Genomic DNA, 17,281 nt, shown 5'->3' on the forward strand with positions numbered 1-17,281 from the left:
AAGAAAGCATTTCACTGTAAGGTCTTCACCTGTTGTATTCAGCACATGTGACAAATTACATTTGAAATCTACCTCTATTGATCCAGTATCCCTGCACATTGTAAATATGGTACTGGAACTGACCCTGTATTTAGTATGCTTATTCACTTTATCGTTTTCTTATTTTTAGTATTACATTGTTATTCATTACTGCATTGTTGGGGTTAGAGCTAGCAAGAAAGGCATTTCACTGTACTTCTGCATGTGACATTAAAACTTGAAACCTGAGCGAAGCATGAGAATACCACTGTTCTGCTGCCATCTAGTGGATATTTGGGGAACTGATACAGAGTCAAAATGCCATTCAACAAAAAATGGAAGAATGTTTAAAAAACACGACATTTATTCCATACAAGGGTCTGTGCAAAACAACTTGAAAAGGAAAAGAGAAGGACTGTCTTAAAGGGGACACGATCAACATTTTCAAGACCATAAGTTCCCACATAAGTTATTATCAAACATCATCCAAGGATAGTATTTTGAGTTGAAAATACCAGACTACAAGGACATGATATAGAACTGTGCTCTCTTTCCCACATTTATAATATGACAGTAAACTTTTGCAAGACTGCATCATCCCACAACTAATCAAATTATTCCCATCCACACTTCAGTGATGGCAAACCGTAACAGATAAATTAATGATGTGGAGGGTATTGGCAACATATTTCCTGTTAATTGTTTTTAGTGTCCAGGGTTCCTTTTTCTAAACTGTGTGTGTGTGTGTGTGTGTGTGTGTGTTTGTGTGTGTGTGTGTGTGTGTGTGTGTGTGTGTGTGTGTGTGTGTGTGTGTGTGTGTGTGTGTGTGTGTGTTTGTGATACAGTTGCATACTGAACAATTAGGCTACTTTAAGCAGACAAACACCATTATCATTATACCACCACCACATTCAGTACAGTGTGGTCACTTCACAGAATGAATAAAACACTGTTCGCGACACTCAAATGGTTCAAGTTGAATCAACACGAGTGGCATTGAATTTGGCAAGCCCATTATAAACTGATAAACTGCCATTTTGTATCATCATAAATAAACATAAAATATATTGTCCCCAACCTACATCAGACAGTACATTCAGATACCAGGCAGGTCAACACCTACCGTATGGACACACTCCACCTATATAACTAGTCAAACTTACGACAGGACAGTGAGTCAGTCTTTCTGAATCGTTGAATCAGTTTTGACAGACCGACAATACTGACGTAACCGTTCGATAACGTCTACTTTGCTAATGTTCTTTGGCAGTAATCCTCTCTTCTCAATTTGTTTGTTAACTGTGTGTGGGTTTGACTGTTCTTTGTTTACATTTCCCTTAAGGAAAAGCATCTCAGTGAATCTTGGATCTTCCTAATCGACCCTCTTGAACTCACAATTCATCCTGCAGAAAGAAAGAACGAAAAGTTCATCGTTTTAACATGCTATTCAAATATTACAACATGATCCATTTGGATTACAATTGCGGTGGTGAACATTCACGGATATACTGCGACAAAGTGAGGTTGATAAAATATCTCATATTTCAGTTTGATACTTCGATATTCTGAGCCAACACAATCCACAATCACTTCAGTCAGACTATTAGCAGTCGTCTTGGCTGAATTAGTTAAGCCAGTAAATCCAGAAGCCAGAAGCCAAACTCTCACTTAAAAGTCTATGCCAGAGAATAATATAATTCTGCTCGACTGCAAAAAGCAAGAGGTAGCTAAGATTAAAAAGCAACATGGTGATTGCGGAGTTGCTGAACCGCGTAAGAAGCTTACCTTGAAGTTGGCGGCCTTGCCATGTAACCATGGAGATAGCTGCTGGAGCCTCTGACGGAGGAGGTCGGCAATGTTAGTAGCATCCCGGCTGTTGACGTGCTCCCCTCCCTGGTCACGCTGGGGGACAGAAGGAGGTATGATAGAGGGACGGAGGGATGGGTGGATAGAGGGATAGATGAAAGGATAATGGAGGGAGGGATGGCGGGATGGAGACGGAGATGAGGGATTAGTAAGGGGAAGAGTGCTCTGAGGTAGAGTTATTCACGGGTCCAAACAGTTGGACCCATTCCGAAATTGACCTTTTTTTTTTTTTATATAGAGACCCGTTCCGAACTGACCCAAGGACAACTAGACCCGTTCCGTATAGACCTGGTTGGATCCAGACCCGGTCCGATCAGATTGAGGGAAGCAGCAGAAAAGTACTTTTTTACGCTACTTTATTAACTGGTGCTGATCAAGCGAGAGAGGAGGGAGAGGGGTGCTGCTCTAGCATTTTACATTACATTTTAGTCATTTAGCAGACGCTCTTATCCAGAGCGACTTACAGGAGCAATTGGGGTTAAGCAGGCGGGGGAGGGGCCATACTGTGAGCAGGGAGGGAGAGACAGCCATCAACCAAGCCGACTCGTGCTAAAGTAGACTAATAGCTGCCATAGCTACAAAATGTATCATCAAATAGGATGACATAGTACCCATCTTCACTGCATCATACCGGGAGAAGCTTGCTAATTTTAACTAGCTAGGCTAATTGAAGCTGCAGTGAATGCGCTTTCTCATCCTACAGTTACAAATAACAACAACTCCATTCAGAATATTAAGTAGCAGCCAACCTGTTGTCTCTTGCAGTGGAGGCTGCTGAGGGGAGGACGGATCATAATAATGGCTGGAATGGAGTCAATGGAATGGTATCAAACACAAAGACGTGGTTTCCTTGTGGTTGATAGCACTCCATTGACTCCATTCCAGCCATTTTTATGAGCCGTCCTCCCCTCAGCAGCCTCCACTGGTCTCTTGGTCGTTGTAGCCTATCCTTCTCCTTTAAGTTTTAATTCCATTGATTAGATATCTCCTAACTTTTGCCAGACATGGAGGCTCTGACTGTAGCCTATTGTCGCTTTGATGACTTATGATTGGCCAACAACAACTTTCATTCTTGTGAAAGCAAGAGCAGCAGCATAAATGATAACATTTCACTCTACTGCAGCAGTCGCGTTCGGATATGTACGGGCCCTTCCGGACAAGTCAGTTAAAATTACACATACCCGAGACCCGTGACAATCATATCAGATCTGACCCAGACACCCATGACATTATTTAGAATTCTTGATCCGGACCTGCGCGGGTCCCAGATTGGGTCTCGGGTATTAGGGTACAGGTGGATCCATGAAGACCTCTACTATGGGGGACTGACTGGGCCTCTCCAGAAATTTTAAATGGTAAACAACTTTAGGCAAGAGGTTCCCAAAGCAAAATACTAAATAAATAAATATACAGTTTAACAAGAATATCTTTCTACTAGAACTTCTGATACATAGTAATCAAATTTTTTTATTTTTTTATTTCACCTTTATTTAACCAAATGTCTAACTTGTAGCGTGTTTTCCAGTCTAACAAGGACAGGAAGATGTCAGATACAGTTTGTTTTCATCATAGCAGCTTATTTGTATCATTGCACCCTCTTGGTGAAGTTATTGTACAATAATGTGTTATCTTCTCAATAACTTACCTGGATAAATAGCTAATACATAAAAAACTACCAATCAGGAGTCTCTTACCTTCTTGGTGACCAGGTGTGGGTAGAATCGGACGCTGGGATAGGCTGTGATGCCGGCTGATTGACAGGTCTGGTAGTGGGCCTGACAGTCTACTTTCCCTGCCCTCACGCTTCCTTTCACCATCTAGACAAAGACAAAGTCTGCATTAGAAAATGGCATCCTATTCCCTGTAGTGCATTAATTTTGACCAGGGCCCATAGGGCCAAAGCCGCCCGGTGTTTCTTTCCCCAGTAGAGATAAAGTGTATGAATAAAAGAACATGGCCGCCCAGTGACTCAGACACTTCAGAACCATTACATTATTCAGAGCAAAGACACACAAGGCACTCCACTGTTACTGTTAAGCTGTTACCAGCCTAGCGCTGGAAGCACAGTATGAGTAGAGATGCAGATACAATAACTTCGCTCTACCATAGAAACACAGCCGCTTCACATTAAAATAACAATGGACTCATATTATAAACATGAATAGGAGCCATATTCATGAAGTGTCTCAGAGTAGATCAGTTTAGCCATTTATATGATAATTATTATGATTAGCCTACATGGACAGGGGGGGGGACCTGATCCTAGATCAGCACTCCTACTCTGACGCTTTATGAAAATGGGCCCAGAAACAAGTGTTTGAGAGATGGTGGGAGTGGAGAGGATATCTTACCCGAGCGAGGACCTCGAACTCTGGGGCAAAGTGCTGGCATGGCCCACACCACGGAGCATAGAAGTCCACCACCCAGTGATCCTTCCCTTCCATCACCTTGTTCCTGAAGTCATCTGGAGTCAGATCCACTGACGCTCTTGGGAGAGTGCTAAGACAAAGACAGACTGCATAAATTCCTTTCTGTTGAATACAAATCAGATACAAATATTCCTCTAATAGTGATTGATAAAAGGCTAGGACAGGCTAACATAAGAAACACAGAGGAGAGAACATACCCCATAGCCCAGACTTTGAGAGAGTGTGCGTCTCGATGCCAGCCGTTGTAACTCCTGGTGAGAGAAATAAAAACAGCACTCTTATTTATTTACAACATAACTTAAGGTAAACTTTACAACATGTAAACTTAGTGTAACCTGTACAACATGTAAATAGGTACTGTAAGACTAGGGTCTGAATCAAGCATTTCTGAAACTCTTGTGAAAGGACAGTAAGGTACATACTGGTATACGTCTCGTCGGTTGGCGTTCTGAGGGTAGAGGCGTATCTCAGGGTAGGCTCTGACCCCCTCTCCCTGGCAGAAGGAGTGGTGTTTCTGACAGTCCACCGTCCCCACCTTCATCATACCATTCAGCGCCTGAGGAGACAGAAGAGACATCAGCAGACAGAAAACCAGGAGGAATACTAATTATTTGCTCGAGTGGACGACCATTTAGAAAATCTTGGAGACAAATGCATTTAGTTGGATTTATTGATGACACCCACCCACCCTAGAATGAAATGTGATAATGCTCATACCATATATATCTTTGCTAGATTCAAGCCACCCGATATCCAGAGAACACATCAGTGGAAGCTCTGTTGCTGTGCCTACCCGTGCCATTCTCCTCCACTCTGGCAGCAGGGCAGATATACCAGTACTCCCTACAGCCTACTACCCTACCCCGTACAGTCCACCCAGCCACACCAGGGAGCATAGAAGTCTACCATCCTTCTACCTAAGTACCTACTGCCTAGTACCTACTCTCTACTCCCTCCTGCCAACAGCCTACTCTCCAGCCTACAACCTACTGCCTGCTACTTACCAGCTATCCAAGCCACCCTTCTCCACTCAGGCAGCAGGGCCTGGCAGGGCCCACACCAGGGAGCATAGAAGTCTACCAGCATACTGCCTAACACCTACTCTCTACAGCCTACTACCCTACCATCCTCCTCCACTCAGGCAGCAAGGCCTGACAGGGCCCACACCACAGGGCATAAAAGTCCACCATCCTACTGCCTAGTACCTAGTGCCCAGGGCCTCCTGCCCTATAGAACCAGTACCTACCCGTGCCATCCTCCTCCACTCAGGCAGCAAAGCCTGACAGGGCCCACACCACGGGGCATAGAAGTCCACCATCCAGGTCTCGCTGTGTTTCCTCCTCTTTACCAGCTCTACAAAGCTGTCTGGGTCCATGGTCACCACTGTGGGGTTGACCAAGTCCTGGAAAAGTGGGGAGAATCAGAGGAGTCACTACAGTGGGGCTCTATTGTATAAAGGGCCTGGAAATTCAGAACCATTGTCAATTGGAGAGTGGTACGGTAACCATATGTTGAGTCTCTTGGTTTTAAACCTCTCTGGCGCTATAAGCACTGGCTCGCAAGGAGACAGCACCATACTGCAAACTAGGCTAATTGTAAGCTTCTCACCTGTATGAACTCCAGGATTCCATCAGCAGAGTGATGGCCCTCGTACTCATGGATGGAGGACTTGTTAAAGATTACCGTGGTCGGGTAGGCATGGATATTATACTGAAAACAGGCACATAGGACATACGTTAAATTACTGTAGTAGCTACTGCTACTTTGAGTTATCCATCAAAACCAGAAACGCATTTACAATTTGGTTGATACTCAGGGATCTGATCAGAACATCTTGAGTTTGGCTAGGGGAAAGGCCAGTTCCAATATATGAATGGAGGATGTCAGATTAAAATCAGGAGAAGTCACATCCCTGTGGATACTGAATTGGCATTGCTGCCACTGATTTTGACCAATGATTCAATATTACATCCATGTCAGGCAGATAGAAGATATTCCCTGGAGGGCAGTAGTCCCAGGTTTTAATCCCCAGTAGGTGGTGTGGTGGTGGGTGGACAAGCCGATACCCGGCCGTCTCTCACTCATTTACTGTTCAATTATCCTAACCAGATTCCGCTGCAGTGGGCTCCCACAGTCACTCTAATAGGGGCTGCAGGTAGCCTAGTGGCGCAGTGAGTGGCGCAGTGGTCTAAGGCACTGCATCGCAGTGCTAACTGTGCCACTAGAGATCCTGGTTCGAATCCAGGCTCTGTCGCAGCCGGCCGCGACCGGGAGACTCATGGGCGGCGCACAATTGGCCCAGCGTCGTCCAGGGTAGGGGAGGGAATGGCCGGCAGGGATGTAGCTCAGTTGATAGAGCATGGCGTTTGCAACGCCAGGGTTGTGGGTTTGATTCCCACGGGGGGCTGTATTAAAAAAATATATATGTATTCACTAACTGTAAGTCGCTCTGGATAAGAGCGTCTGCTAAATGACTAAAATGTAAATGTAAATGTAGTGGGTATGAGCGTTGGGCCAGTAACCAAAAGGCTGCTGGTTGAATACCCCAAGTCGACTAGGTGAAAGATCTGTCGATGTGCCCTCGACTAAGGCACTTAACCCTAATTGTTCCTGTAAGTCACTCTGGATAACAGCGTCTGCTAAATTACTAAAATGTAAAAGCACTGACTGTCATCTGTACTTCATCACTTAGAGGCTGAAGGGCTGCAGCGGAGAGACCGGACTAAGGATTAACGTCGGTAACCAGGATCGAAAATATAAAATCACTAGATCGCCTTACTACGACACAGCCAGAGAGGAATGATAGCCCTACTACGCCTTACTACGACACAGCCAGAGAGGAATGATAGCCCTACTATGCCTTACTACGACACAGCCAGAGAGGAATGATAGCCCTACTACGCCTTACTACGACACAGCCAGAGAGGAATGATAGCCCTACTATGCCTTACTACGACACAGCCAGAGAGGAATGATAGCCCTACTACGCCTTACTACGACACAGCCAGAGAGGAATGATAGCCCTACTACGCCTTACTACGACACAGCCAGAGAGGAATGATAGCCCTACTACGCCTTACTACGACACAGACAGAGAGGAATGATAGCCCTACTACGCCTTACTACGACACAGCCAGAGAGGAATGATAGCCCTACTACGCCTTACTACGACACAGACAGAGAGGAATGATAGCCCTACTACGCCTTACTACGACACAGCCAGAGAGGAATGATAGCCCTACTACGCCTGTATGCCATACAGCCCAGTGGAAAGCAGTAAGAAATAAAATGCTTTGCAGATATGTATGAGTCATACTAAGGTAACTCCATTGAATGAAACAAATATTATTTAGTTCAATCACAAAATCAAATTTTATGTCACATGCGCTGAATACAACAAGTGTAGACTATACCGTGAAATGCTTACTTATGAGCCCTTTCCCAACAATGCAGTTAGAAAGTAAGAAACTAGATACAAATAAAATAGTAACACAATAAAATAACAATAACGAGGCTATATACAAGGAGTACCGGTACCGGGTGAATGTACTGGGATACGAGGTAGTTGGGGTGATTGAGTCAGGTAATATGTACATGTAGGTAGGGGGTGAAAGGCAGAAAGTCCAGGTAGCAGTTTAATTAACTGTTCAGCAGTCGTATGGCTATGGGGTAGAAGCTGTTAATGAGCCTTTTGGTCCCTGACTTGGCGCGCCTGTATCACTTGCCGTGCGGTAGCAGAGAGAACAGGCTGACTTGGGTGATGGAGTCTTTGACCATTTTTAGGGCCTTCCTCTGACACCGCATGGTATAGAGGTCCTGGATGCAGGGAGCTCGGCCCCAGTGATGTACTGTGCCGTATGCACTACCCTCTTTAAGGATCTGAGGGCCCATGCCATCCAGGACCTCTATACCAGGAGGAAGAGGCATTGTCGTGCCCTCTTCATGACTATGTTGGTGTGTTTGGACCATGACAGGTCCTTAGGTGATGTGGACACCGAGGAACTTGAAGCTCGACCGTCTCCACTACAGCCCTGTTGATGTGAATGTGGGCGTGCTCAGCCCTCTGTTTTCTGTAGTCCACGATCAGCTCTTTTGTCTTGCTGACGTTGAGGGAGAGGTTGTCGTCCTGGCATGACACTGCCAGGTCTCTGACCACCTCCATGTAGGCTGTATCATCGTCATCGGTGATCAGGCCTACCACGATCAGCAAACTTTATGATGGTGTTGGAGTTGTGTCGGGCCACATAGACGTGGTTGAACAGGGAGTACAGGTGGGGGCTAAGCACGCTCCCCTGAGGGGCCCGGGTGTTAAGGGTTAGCGTGGCAGATGTGTTGTTGCCTTCCCAAACCACCTGAGGGCAGCCCTTCAGAAAGTCCAGTATCCAATTGCAGAAGGATGGAACTATGGCGTTGAATGCTGAGCTGTAGTCAATGAACAGCATTCTCACGTAGGTGTTCCTTTTGTCCAGTTGGGAAAGGGCAGTATGGAGTGCAATAGAGTGGGGATCTGTTGGGGCGGTATGCAAATTGGAATGGGTCCAGGGTGTCTGGAATGATGGTGGGTGTTGATGTGAGCCATGACCAGCCTTTCAAAGCATTTCATAGCTACAAATGTAAGTGATACGGGGCGATACTCATTTAGACATGTTACCTTGGCGTTCTTGGGCACGGGGACTATGGTGGTCTGTTTGAAACATGGGTATTACAGACTGGGTCAGGGAGAGGTTGAAAATGTCAGTGAGGACACTTGCTAGCTGGTCAGCGCATGCTCCGAGTACGCGTACTGGTAATCCGTCTGGCCCTGCGGCCTTGTGAATGTTAAGACCTTTTAAAAAACAGGTTACTCACATCGGCTACAGAGAGCGTGATCACACAGTCATCCGGAACAGCTAGTGCTCTCATGCATGGTTCAGTGTTGCTTGCCTCAAAGCGAGCATAGAAGGCATTTAGCTCGTCGGGTAGGCTTGTGTCACTGCGCAGCTCACGGCTGGGTTTCCCTTTGTAATCCGTAATAGTTTGCAAGCTCTGCCACATCCGACGAGCGTCAGAGCCGGTGTAGTAGGATTCGACCTTAGTCCTGTGTTGACGCTTTGCCTGTTTGATGGTTTGTTGGAGGGCGTAGCAGGATTTCTTATAAGCGTCCGGATGTGTCCCGCTCCTTGAAAGCGGCAGCTCTAGCCTTTAGCGCAGTGCGGATGTTGCCTGTAATCCATGGCTTCTGGTTAGGATATGTAAGTACGGTCACTGTGGGGACTACGTCTTCGATGTACTTATTAATGAAGCCTGACTGATGTGGTAAACTCCTCAATGCCATCGGATGAATCCCGGAACATACACAACATGACCAAAAGTATGTGGACTTCTGCTCGTCGAACATCTCATTCCAAAATCATGGGCATTAATATGAAGTTGGGCCCCCCTTTGCTACTATAACAGCCTCCAGTCTTCTGGGAAGGCTTTCCACTAGATGTTGGAACATTGCCTGGGGGACTTGCTTCCATTCAGCCACAAGAGCATTAGTGAGGTCGGGCACTGATGTTGGGCGATTAGGCCTGGCTCACAGTTGGCATTCCAATTCATCCCAAAGGTGTTCGATGGGGTTGAGGTCAGGGCTCTGTGCAGGCCAATCAAGTTCTTCCACACCGATCTCAACAAAGCATTTCTGTGTGGACCTCGCTTTGTGCACGGGGTCATGCTGAAACAGGAAAGGGCCTTCACCAAAACTGTTGCCACAAAGTTGGAATCACAGAACCGTCTAGAATGTCATTGTATGCTGTAGCGTTAAGATTTCCCTTCACTGGAACCAAGGGGCCTGAACGATGAAAAACAGCCCCAGACCATTATTCCTCAACCACTTTACAGTTGGCACTATGCATTCAGGCAGGTAGCGTTCTCCTGGCATCCGCCAAACCCAGATTTTCCATCGTACTGCCAGATGGTGAAGCGTGATTCCTCACTCCAGAGAACACGTTTCCACTGCTCCAGAGTCCAATGGCCTTACACCGCTCCAGCCGACGCTTGGCATTGCACATGGTGATCTTCGGCTTGTGTGCGGCTGCTCGGTCATGGGAACCCATTTCATAAAGCTCCCAACGAACAGGTATTCTGCTGACATTGCTTCCAGAGGCAGATTGGAACTCAGTAGTGAGTGTTGCAACCGAGGACAGACGATTTTTACGTGCTGCAGCCCTCGGCGGTCCCGTTCTGTGAGCTTGTGTGGCCTACCACTTCGCAGCTGAGCAGTTGTTGCTCCTAGACGTTTCCACTTCATAATAACAGCACTTACAGTTGACTGGGGCAGCTCTAGCAGGGCAGAAATTTGAAGAAGGTTGCATCCTATGGTGCCACGTTGAAAGTCACCGAGCTCTTCAGTAAGGCCATTCTACTGCCAATGTTTGGCTATGGAGATTGCAAGGCTGGGTCCCCATTTTATACACCTGTCAGCAACGGGTGTGGCTCAGATAGCTGAATCCACTCATTTGAAAGGGTGTCCATATACTTTTGTATACATACAGTGTATAGTGTATTCCAATCTGTTCTAGCAAAACAGTCCTGTAAGTTAGCGTCCGCTTTATCGGACCACTTCCGTATTGAGCGCATCACTGGTACTTCGTGTTTTAGTTTTTTATTGTAAGCAGGAATTAAGAGGATGGAGTGATGGTCAGATTTGCCAAATGGGGGCGAGGGAGAGCTTTGTATGAGTCTGTGTGTGTTGAATGAAGGTGATCTAGAGTTTTTCTGCCTCTAGTTGCACAGGAGAAATTAGGTAAAACAGATTTGAGTTTCTCTGCATTAAAATCCCCAGCCACTACAAGCGCCGCATCTGGGTGAGCATTTTCTTGTTTGCTTGCTGAGTGCAGTCTTAGTGCCGGCATCTGCTTGTGGTGGTCGCCTGATATGAAAATGGGGTCGCGGGAGAATTTCCAAAATCCTGAAAATAAAATATATAGTCTTTGTATCTCAAAATCATTGTAATGTGGTTAATCTTAATCTAAATGATATGAAAGTAAAGGGCTTTATGTTTCTAGAACGGTATCGCAATTGAGAATCGAGTCACACTTAGATGGAGTATTTGGCTGTTTTGGCTGCCAGAACCAGTCTACCTCTGAAAATAACAAGGTACTTGGACCTTAAGGAGTAGCGCTCACCTCCAATGCTTGGAAGAGCACTTTGGGACATACTTCCCAATCCATTTGACTGATCATGGCTCAGTTGGCATGCCGGTAAGTGAAATCGAACAGCTGATCGAGCCGTCATGTGACCGAATGCATTCACGGGTCACTACGGAGGAGTTTTGTTTCCTGACTCAAAGGGAATAACCTGCCGTCTCCCTCTGAACATTAATGCCGTGTTCAAAACAACGGGGAACTCGGAAATCTCCGACTTCAGTGCGTTCAAGACAACTGGGAACTCTAAAAGAAACGATTTGAACAGTCCTCCAACTCTGAATTCCAACAAAGGAACTCGGGCCTAAAGATCACGGACGTCATGATTTGACCTCGTATTTTTCAGAGTTCCCAGTTGTCTTGAAAGCACCATAAACTCATGGTAGGCTACCCTTCGCCAGCTCATATCTGTGTGAAGCTGGATTCAGTGCTCTCATCTGCATTAAAACCAAATATTGATCCAGGTTGGATGTGACAGCAGAGATGAGGTGCGCACGACATGCATCAAGCACACCCATCTCAGTGGTGGTGAGAAGAGAGATTATGTCTGACTAATTTGCAATCGACTGTCATAGTCCCACATTAAAAGTATGTGACGGTGAGTTGAGAAGACAATCAGAAACTGTTAGAATGCTTTTCAATTGACTGCCATAGCCCCAAATAAAAAAGTAAACATTGGCTGTTAATTCCACAATTTTTTTCACATGGTTGGGGTCGTGACAATTTTCAGATATCAAAATGGGGTGGGGCCAGGAGTTGGGGACCTAGTTAAACTCTGGGGCCTAGTTATTTACTGTGGAATTTTAGAGCGACATTCTTAGATGGCGGGCTCCTCAATACATCTAGGCCTCTATCATGAAATATACAGAAGAATACCACATCTCTTGGTTTTGGTATGTTCTCCAGACACTCACCACGCTGCAAAGGCCCTCGTGCACGGTGCAGTCCAGTGTTCCAAACTTCATCTGACCAAACAACTGGATCGAGGCTTTCCTCAGCTCAGGGAGGAGAGCACGACAGGGCGGACACCACTACAAGGAAACAGTGTTAGTATTTGTTAATGGACCAAACCCAATGTCTCTGCCAAATCAACTGGCTCTAGTCCAATTTACACAACAATGTCTGTTTACTTTCAGGGATTAATGTTAGTCACCAACGGATTATTATTTTAGTATAGCCACACCTATCTTTTCAAACATGTAGTCAACTGTGAACATTGATAAGCAAGTAAAGCATTAGTCACTAACATTAGACTGATACTTACAGGAGCAAAGAAGTCAACCATCCAGGGCTCCTTGCCATCACTGGGGAAGTCCTCTGGTCTCAGAGTGGTGACATGGGCGCTGACACTCTCCTTAGCAAATGCTACAATGTTATACAGCACATCCTTCCCTGGAAGAGTCGAAACAGTGTTGCAAGTTTATTTGCCATTTATAATGAATACATTGGAAATCTTACTCAGCAAGCACTCATGATAAAAAACACAATAAATGAATACATAAAATGTGCATATGTATATACTGTACAACAACAAGTGAAAAGATACGCAGAGTGAATTAAAAAACAAATACAAAACTCCTGTGTTTGAATAAGACGTGGATTTACCATGGTGTATCTCAAAGTCATGAATCCCAAGGCCTTTAAAGACCGCGATGCAGGGCTTTTGAATGTAGAAGGAGCCACACAATTCTGACTCAGTAAGGCAGTCCACCTTTCCCACCTGAGAAAAAGCACAAAATACTGTCCATTTTAAACAGAAAGTATCCAGACTGAAACAGTGCCGTGAATCAATAGTGAAACGATATAGAGCAATATTCAGTGTAGATTCCAAGCTACACCTTACCTGTATGTGGGCCCCCTTCAGAAAAGCATTGAGCTTCTTATACTCATGAGACTCTATGGTCTTCTGTCCAAAGGAAAAACTGACCAGCCACCGATGATGGGCCAGTTTACTCTAGAGACATATGTATAACAGAATAGAACACAACAGAATAACTGTATTTTTCCTAAATATTTCAGCTTCACCACTACAGGTGTGTTCCCAACTGAAATTATGTCAGACAATAGACGATTTCATATCAAATATCTGCGGCTACCATTAGTAGGTAGGCCTATTAATACAAAAAATGAGGAAACAGGGCACCACTGAAACAGCCAGAACATCCGAGCCGGGTCTGCCTCTCACGGATTGGACTTCACAGCCATAGCAGACGCTGTGCTAAGAACTAACCCCCACCAACGATTTTTACTGTACATTAGATTTATTGTTGGGTTATTATTACTGTACCTTAAAGGTGTCCTTAGTAAGAGCCTCCAGGTCAGGCAGATGCTGCATCACCTCTCCATAGATCTCTCTGGTGTCCAAACTCTGCAGAAACTGTTGTGATAAAACCAATGTGTTTGTTGTAAAACGATGTTACGATTCGATCATAGCATCTCGATAGAACATTTTTATAAATTATCTTAGCGATGTATGGTGAGGATTCTTCATAAACCCTCCTAGGTTTCTCTATCTCACCTACAAATACATTTCATATTGTACTTGCTTTTGTTTTTACTGTGCGCAAACAAAACTATGGGCCTCTCTTACCAGCACGCTGCCCTTGCTCTTCAGTGAACTGCCGGGAGGGAAGAAGGCTGTTGTGCTGGTGGTCACCTCAAAACTGTCACACAACTCAGCCTGTGTAGAGCAGTCCATCCAGCCCACGTTCACTAAACCCTCCTGATGAGGACACGAGAGGAGGAGACATAATCAGTCAAAATAACAAAGTATGTTCATGGGAAGGTAAGCATACAGCATGGGTTTAATGAGGACTTACCAACATTCCTGCTAATTTGTGCCTCGTCTGTGACTCTAGACAGTCTATGAAAAGATATCAAAACAGACAGTATTTTAACTATATAGAAAAGCAGTCATACCAAGTTCATTTGTGAGATACTGGTTTCACCAATTCCGACTAGGAGTCTCTTAATTTGTAAACATGACAAAGCATCTCAACATAACCCTTAAAGGGTTGCAGGCAATGAGGCTATTTATCTACTTCAGTCAGATTAACTCATGGATACCATTTTTATGTCTCTGTGTCCAGTTTGAAGAAAGTTAGAGGCAGTTTTGCGAGCCAATGCTAACTAGAGTTAGTGCAATGACTGGAAGTCTATGGGAACAGCTATCTGTTCCCATAGACTTCCAGTCATTGCACTAACGCTAGTTAGCAATTGCGCTAACGCTAGTAAGCAAATTCCCTCAAACTGCACAAAGAGACATAAAAATGGTATCCACAAGTTCATCTGACTCTGGGGAAGTAGACATTGCCAAAATCCCGAAGTTTCCCTTTAATAGCCCGTCTTACCTCCTGAGTCAGAACAGAAGGTGATCAGCCATCCAACTCCAGATGAAAACGCTGCCTCAATCTCAGTGAAGACGTTGCCTTGCCACAGCTCTGTAACTCCGCTCACCACAAACTGCATGCCAAACTTAGTCAAACTCTCCTTGCACCTATCTCCAAAGTATTTCTCTGGATTCTATTAGAAGACAGAAAAGGTCAATTTTAGTGTTGTTCCTAACACCATGATCAGTGATATGTAGCCTGGTTAAACCACTTTAAGAGTCTATTGACGCACCCGTCTGTCAATCTAAGTAACATAATAAACAAACAAAACTTTTACAAAAAGAATGTGTCCAAAAAAAAAAAAATATTTCATGAGCTAAATGTCTGTTTTGCTATTTATTAATGTGTTATTCAATGTGTTTCTATGGGCTACAGCAGTAAAGGCCAAATTCAATATTTTATCTAATATTTTTGTATTTTTTGATACATACAGGGGTCCTAAAACTCTAAATCAAATAGCTAAATGATCCATGGTATGACCATCTTAAAACAATTCCATGTTAGCTTAGTAGAACCCCCCTCCACGTTTAGAGGTTAAACCAGATTGAATGATTCGCCAAAACAATGGCTAAGTGATGCATGACAGAGCCATCCTAAAGGAAGCAGTGATGTTCCTCCTACCATTCCAGCTTTGTAAATGTAGAGGCTGGGGTAGCTGTTGATGCCTTTGCTGCGACACAGTCTGTTGTTGTCTCCGCAGTTCACTGCTCCTATCCTGATCACTCCATCCATCTCCTTAGCAAACTCCCTCCACTGCGGACACACAAACACAATAAGTAACATAACATCATGTTGAAATATTAAACATAGATAACAATTATCAAAGGATGAATAAAATAATTTACAAAAAAGGTACAATCTGCAATATTTACTACTGTTCAACGGATGCTAATTAAGTATATGAAACAACCAATGAATAGCAGTAAATATTGCAGATTGCACCTTTAGAGTGAGTGAGGAAAGTATTACCGTGGGAGCCAACTCATGACAGTGATGACAACGAGGGAAGTAGAAGTTGACAAACCAGAGTTCCCCAGAGTTCACTGCTGCATCTATGGTAGTAAATATCCAGTCAGTATCACAACAAAATGTACCACAACAACCAAACATACCACAAGGAAAGTTGGCTCTGAAGGTTTGGAATAGTGTGACATCACTTACCGAAGTCTCCCCTATCTAAAGTGACAATCTCTATGTCATCATCGTAGATACCTGCAGAAAAAAAGACAAGAGTATGATAAGTCACACCAACTTCCCAAAGGAAATGACTGAAAATGTTGCATGTCGTTAGCTGTAGCCTATCAATGACTTTTCTTCATATGTCTTGTCAATGTTTGCATTTCACAATCTTAGACTACTTTAAAAACGATTTACCAAATTCATTTCTATAGTAGTTCCAGCTCTCATATCGTCCTCCTCCCTGCTGCTCGTCCTGCAGACCCTTCTCTCCATACTTGTCATACTTCTTCCTCAGATTGTCATCCTTCAGAACTTCATATGCCCGGGTTACCTTCAGGAACTTGTCGTGCGCAGTTTCATCATGCTGGGAAATGAGAACATAAATCAAGTTCTGGACTTCGTGGAAAATCACTAGCCTGGTCCCAGATGGGTTTGTGCTGTTTTGGCATGACAATGACCATAGGAGTTGGAAAGACAGCACAAACAGATCTGGGACCAGGCTAGGAAATCACCAGTATTTTGTGATATATTTATGGTATAGTCTATGATAAATGTTACAAAAGTATATATATATATATTTATGTAAAAAAAATGGGATTGTGTGTATTGTAACATTAATGCACTGTTGGAGCTAGCATTTCACTGCACCTTCGATTACATCTGCAAATCTGTATACGTGACCAATAAACTGATTTGAACATCTAATATATGATATAGGGAAGACTACTCACTGGGTTTTTATCTGGGTGCATGGTCAGAGCCAGCTTTTTGAAGGCTTGTCGTATTTCTCTGGTTGTGGCTTCTCTGGACACCTTTAGTAACTTATAGTAATCCTCAGAGGACACAGAAGCTACCAGGCAACTGAAGACAAGCAGGGAACCCAGCAAAAGTCTGCTCCAAGGCATCTGCCCTGGATTCTGAACTTGACAGGCTAGTTTTGATTTTGCTGGTGGTAGAGATTCCATGGCCACCGGTCTCCTCAGTAAACACACAGTGTAACACGTTTCAGTGCTGGATCTCTGAAGTTGTTAGTGTCACACACACCTCACCCTAGGTAGGACAAACAACCCTAGAATGTTCTGACGTCTGCCTGTGTAAAGAAAGATCGAAATAATTACAAAGTGATTTCTCAGATCGTGACCTCTACTAGAGACATGATTGAATGGTGACATAATTGGCCAAGTTAGCAAGGTAAGGCAAATTAAGCTAACTATGAACACAGTTGTAACACTTT

The 17,281-nt window shown here is 44.4% G+C and overlaps 1 protein-coding gene across 1 annotated transcript; it reads right to left on the reverse strand.

Moving 5' to 3' along the window:
* Window positions 1–359: 359 nt before the first annotated feature.
* On the reverse strand, window positions 360–17,012 carry LOC311143450 (dnaJ homolog subfamily C member 10-like; the record flags this gene model as incomplete). The annotated part of the gene is made up of 21 exons (XM_084179266.1): window positions 360–1,421; window positions 1,804–1,920; window positions 3,579–3,701; window positions 4,236–4,383; window positions 4,511–4,564; window positions 4,736–4,869; window positions 5,560–5,715; window positions 5,922–6,023; window positions 12,394–12,510; window positions 12,744–12,871; window positions 13,085–13,199; window positions 13,323–13,433; window positions 13,767–13,856; window positions 14,070–14,201; window positions 14,299–14,342; window positions 14,830–15,001; window positions 15,490–15,621; window positions 15,838–15,920; window positions 16,030–16,080; window positions 16,243–16,411; window positions 16,779–17,012. The coding sequence occupies 21 exons, from the start codon at window positions 17,010–17,012 to the stop codon at window positions 1,410–1,412; spliced, it is 2,424 nt and encodes an 807-aa protein (XP_084035392.1). The 3' UTR covers window positions 360–1,409.
* Window positions 17,013–17,281: the final 269 nt, after the last annotated feature.

This window comes from Coregonus lavaretus (assembly GCF_964263955.1).
Source record: "Coregonus lavaretus genome assembly, chromosome: 16".
Classification (NCBI taxonomy): Eukaryota; Metazoa; Chordata; class Actinopteri; order Salmoniformes; family Salmonidae; genus Coregonus; species Coregonus lavaretus.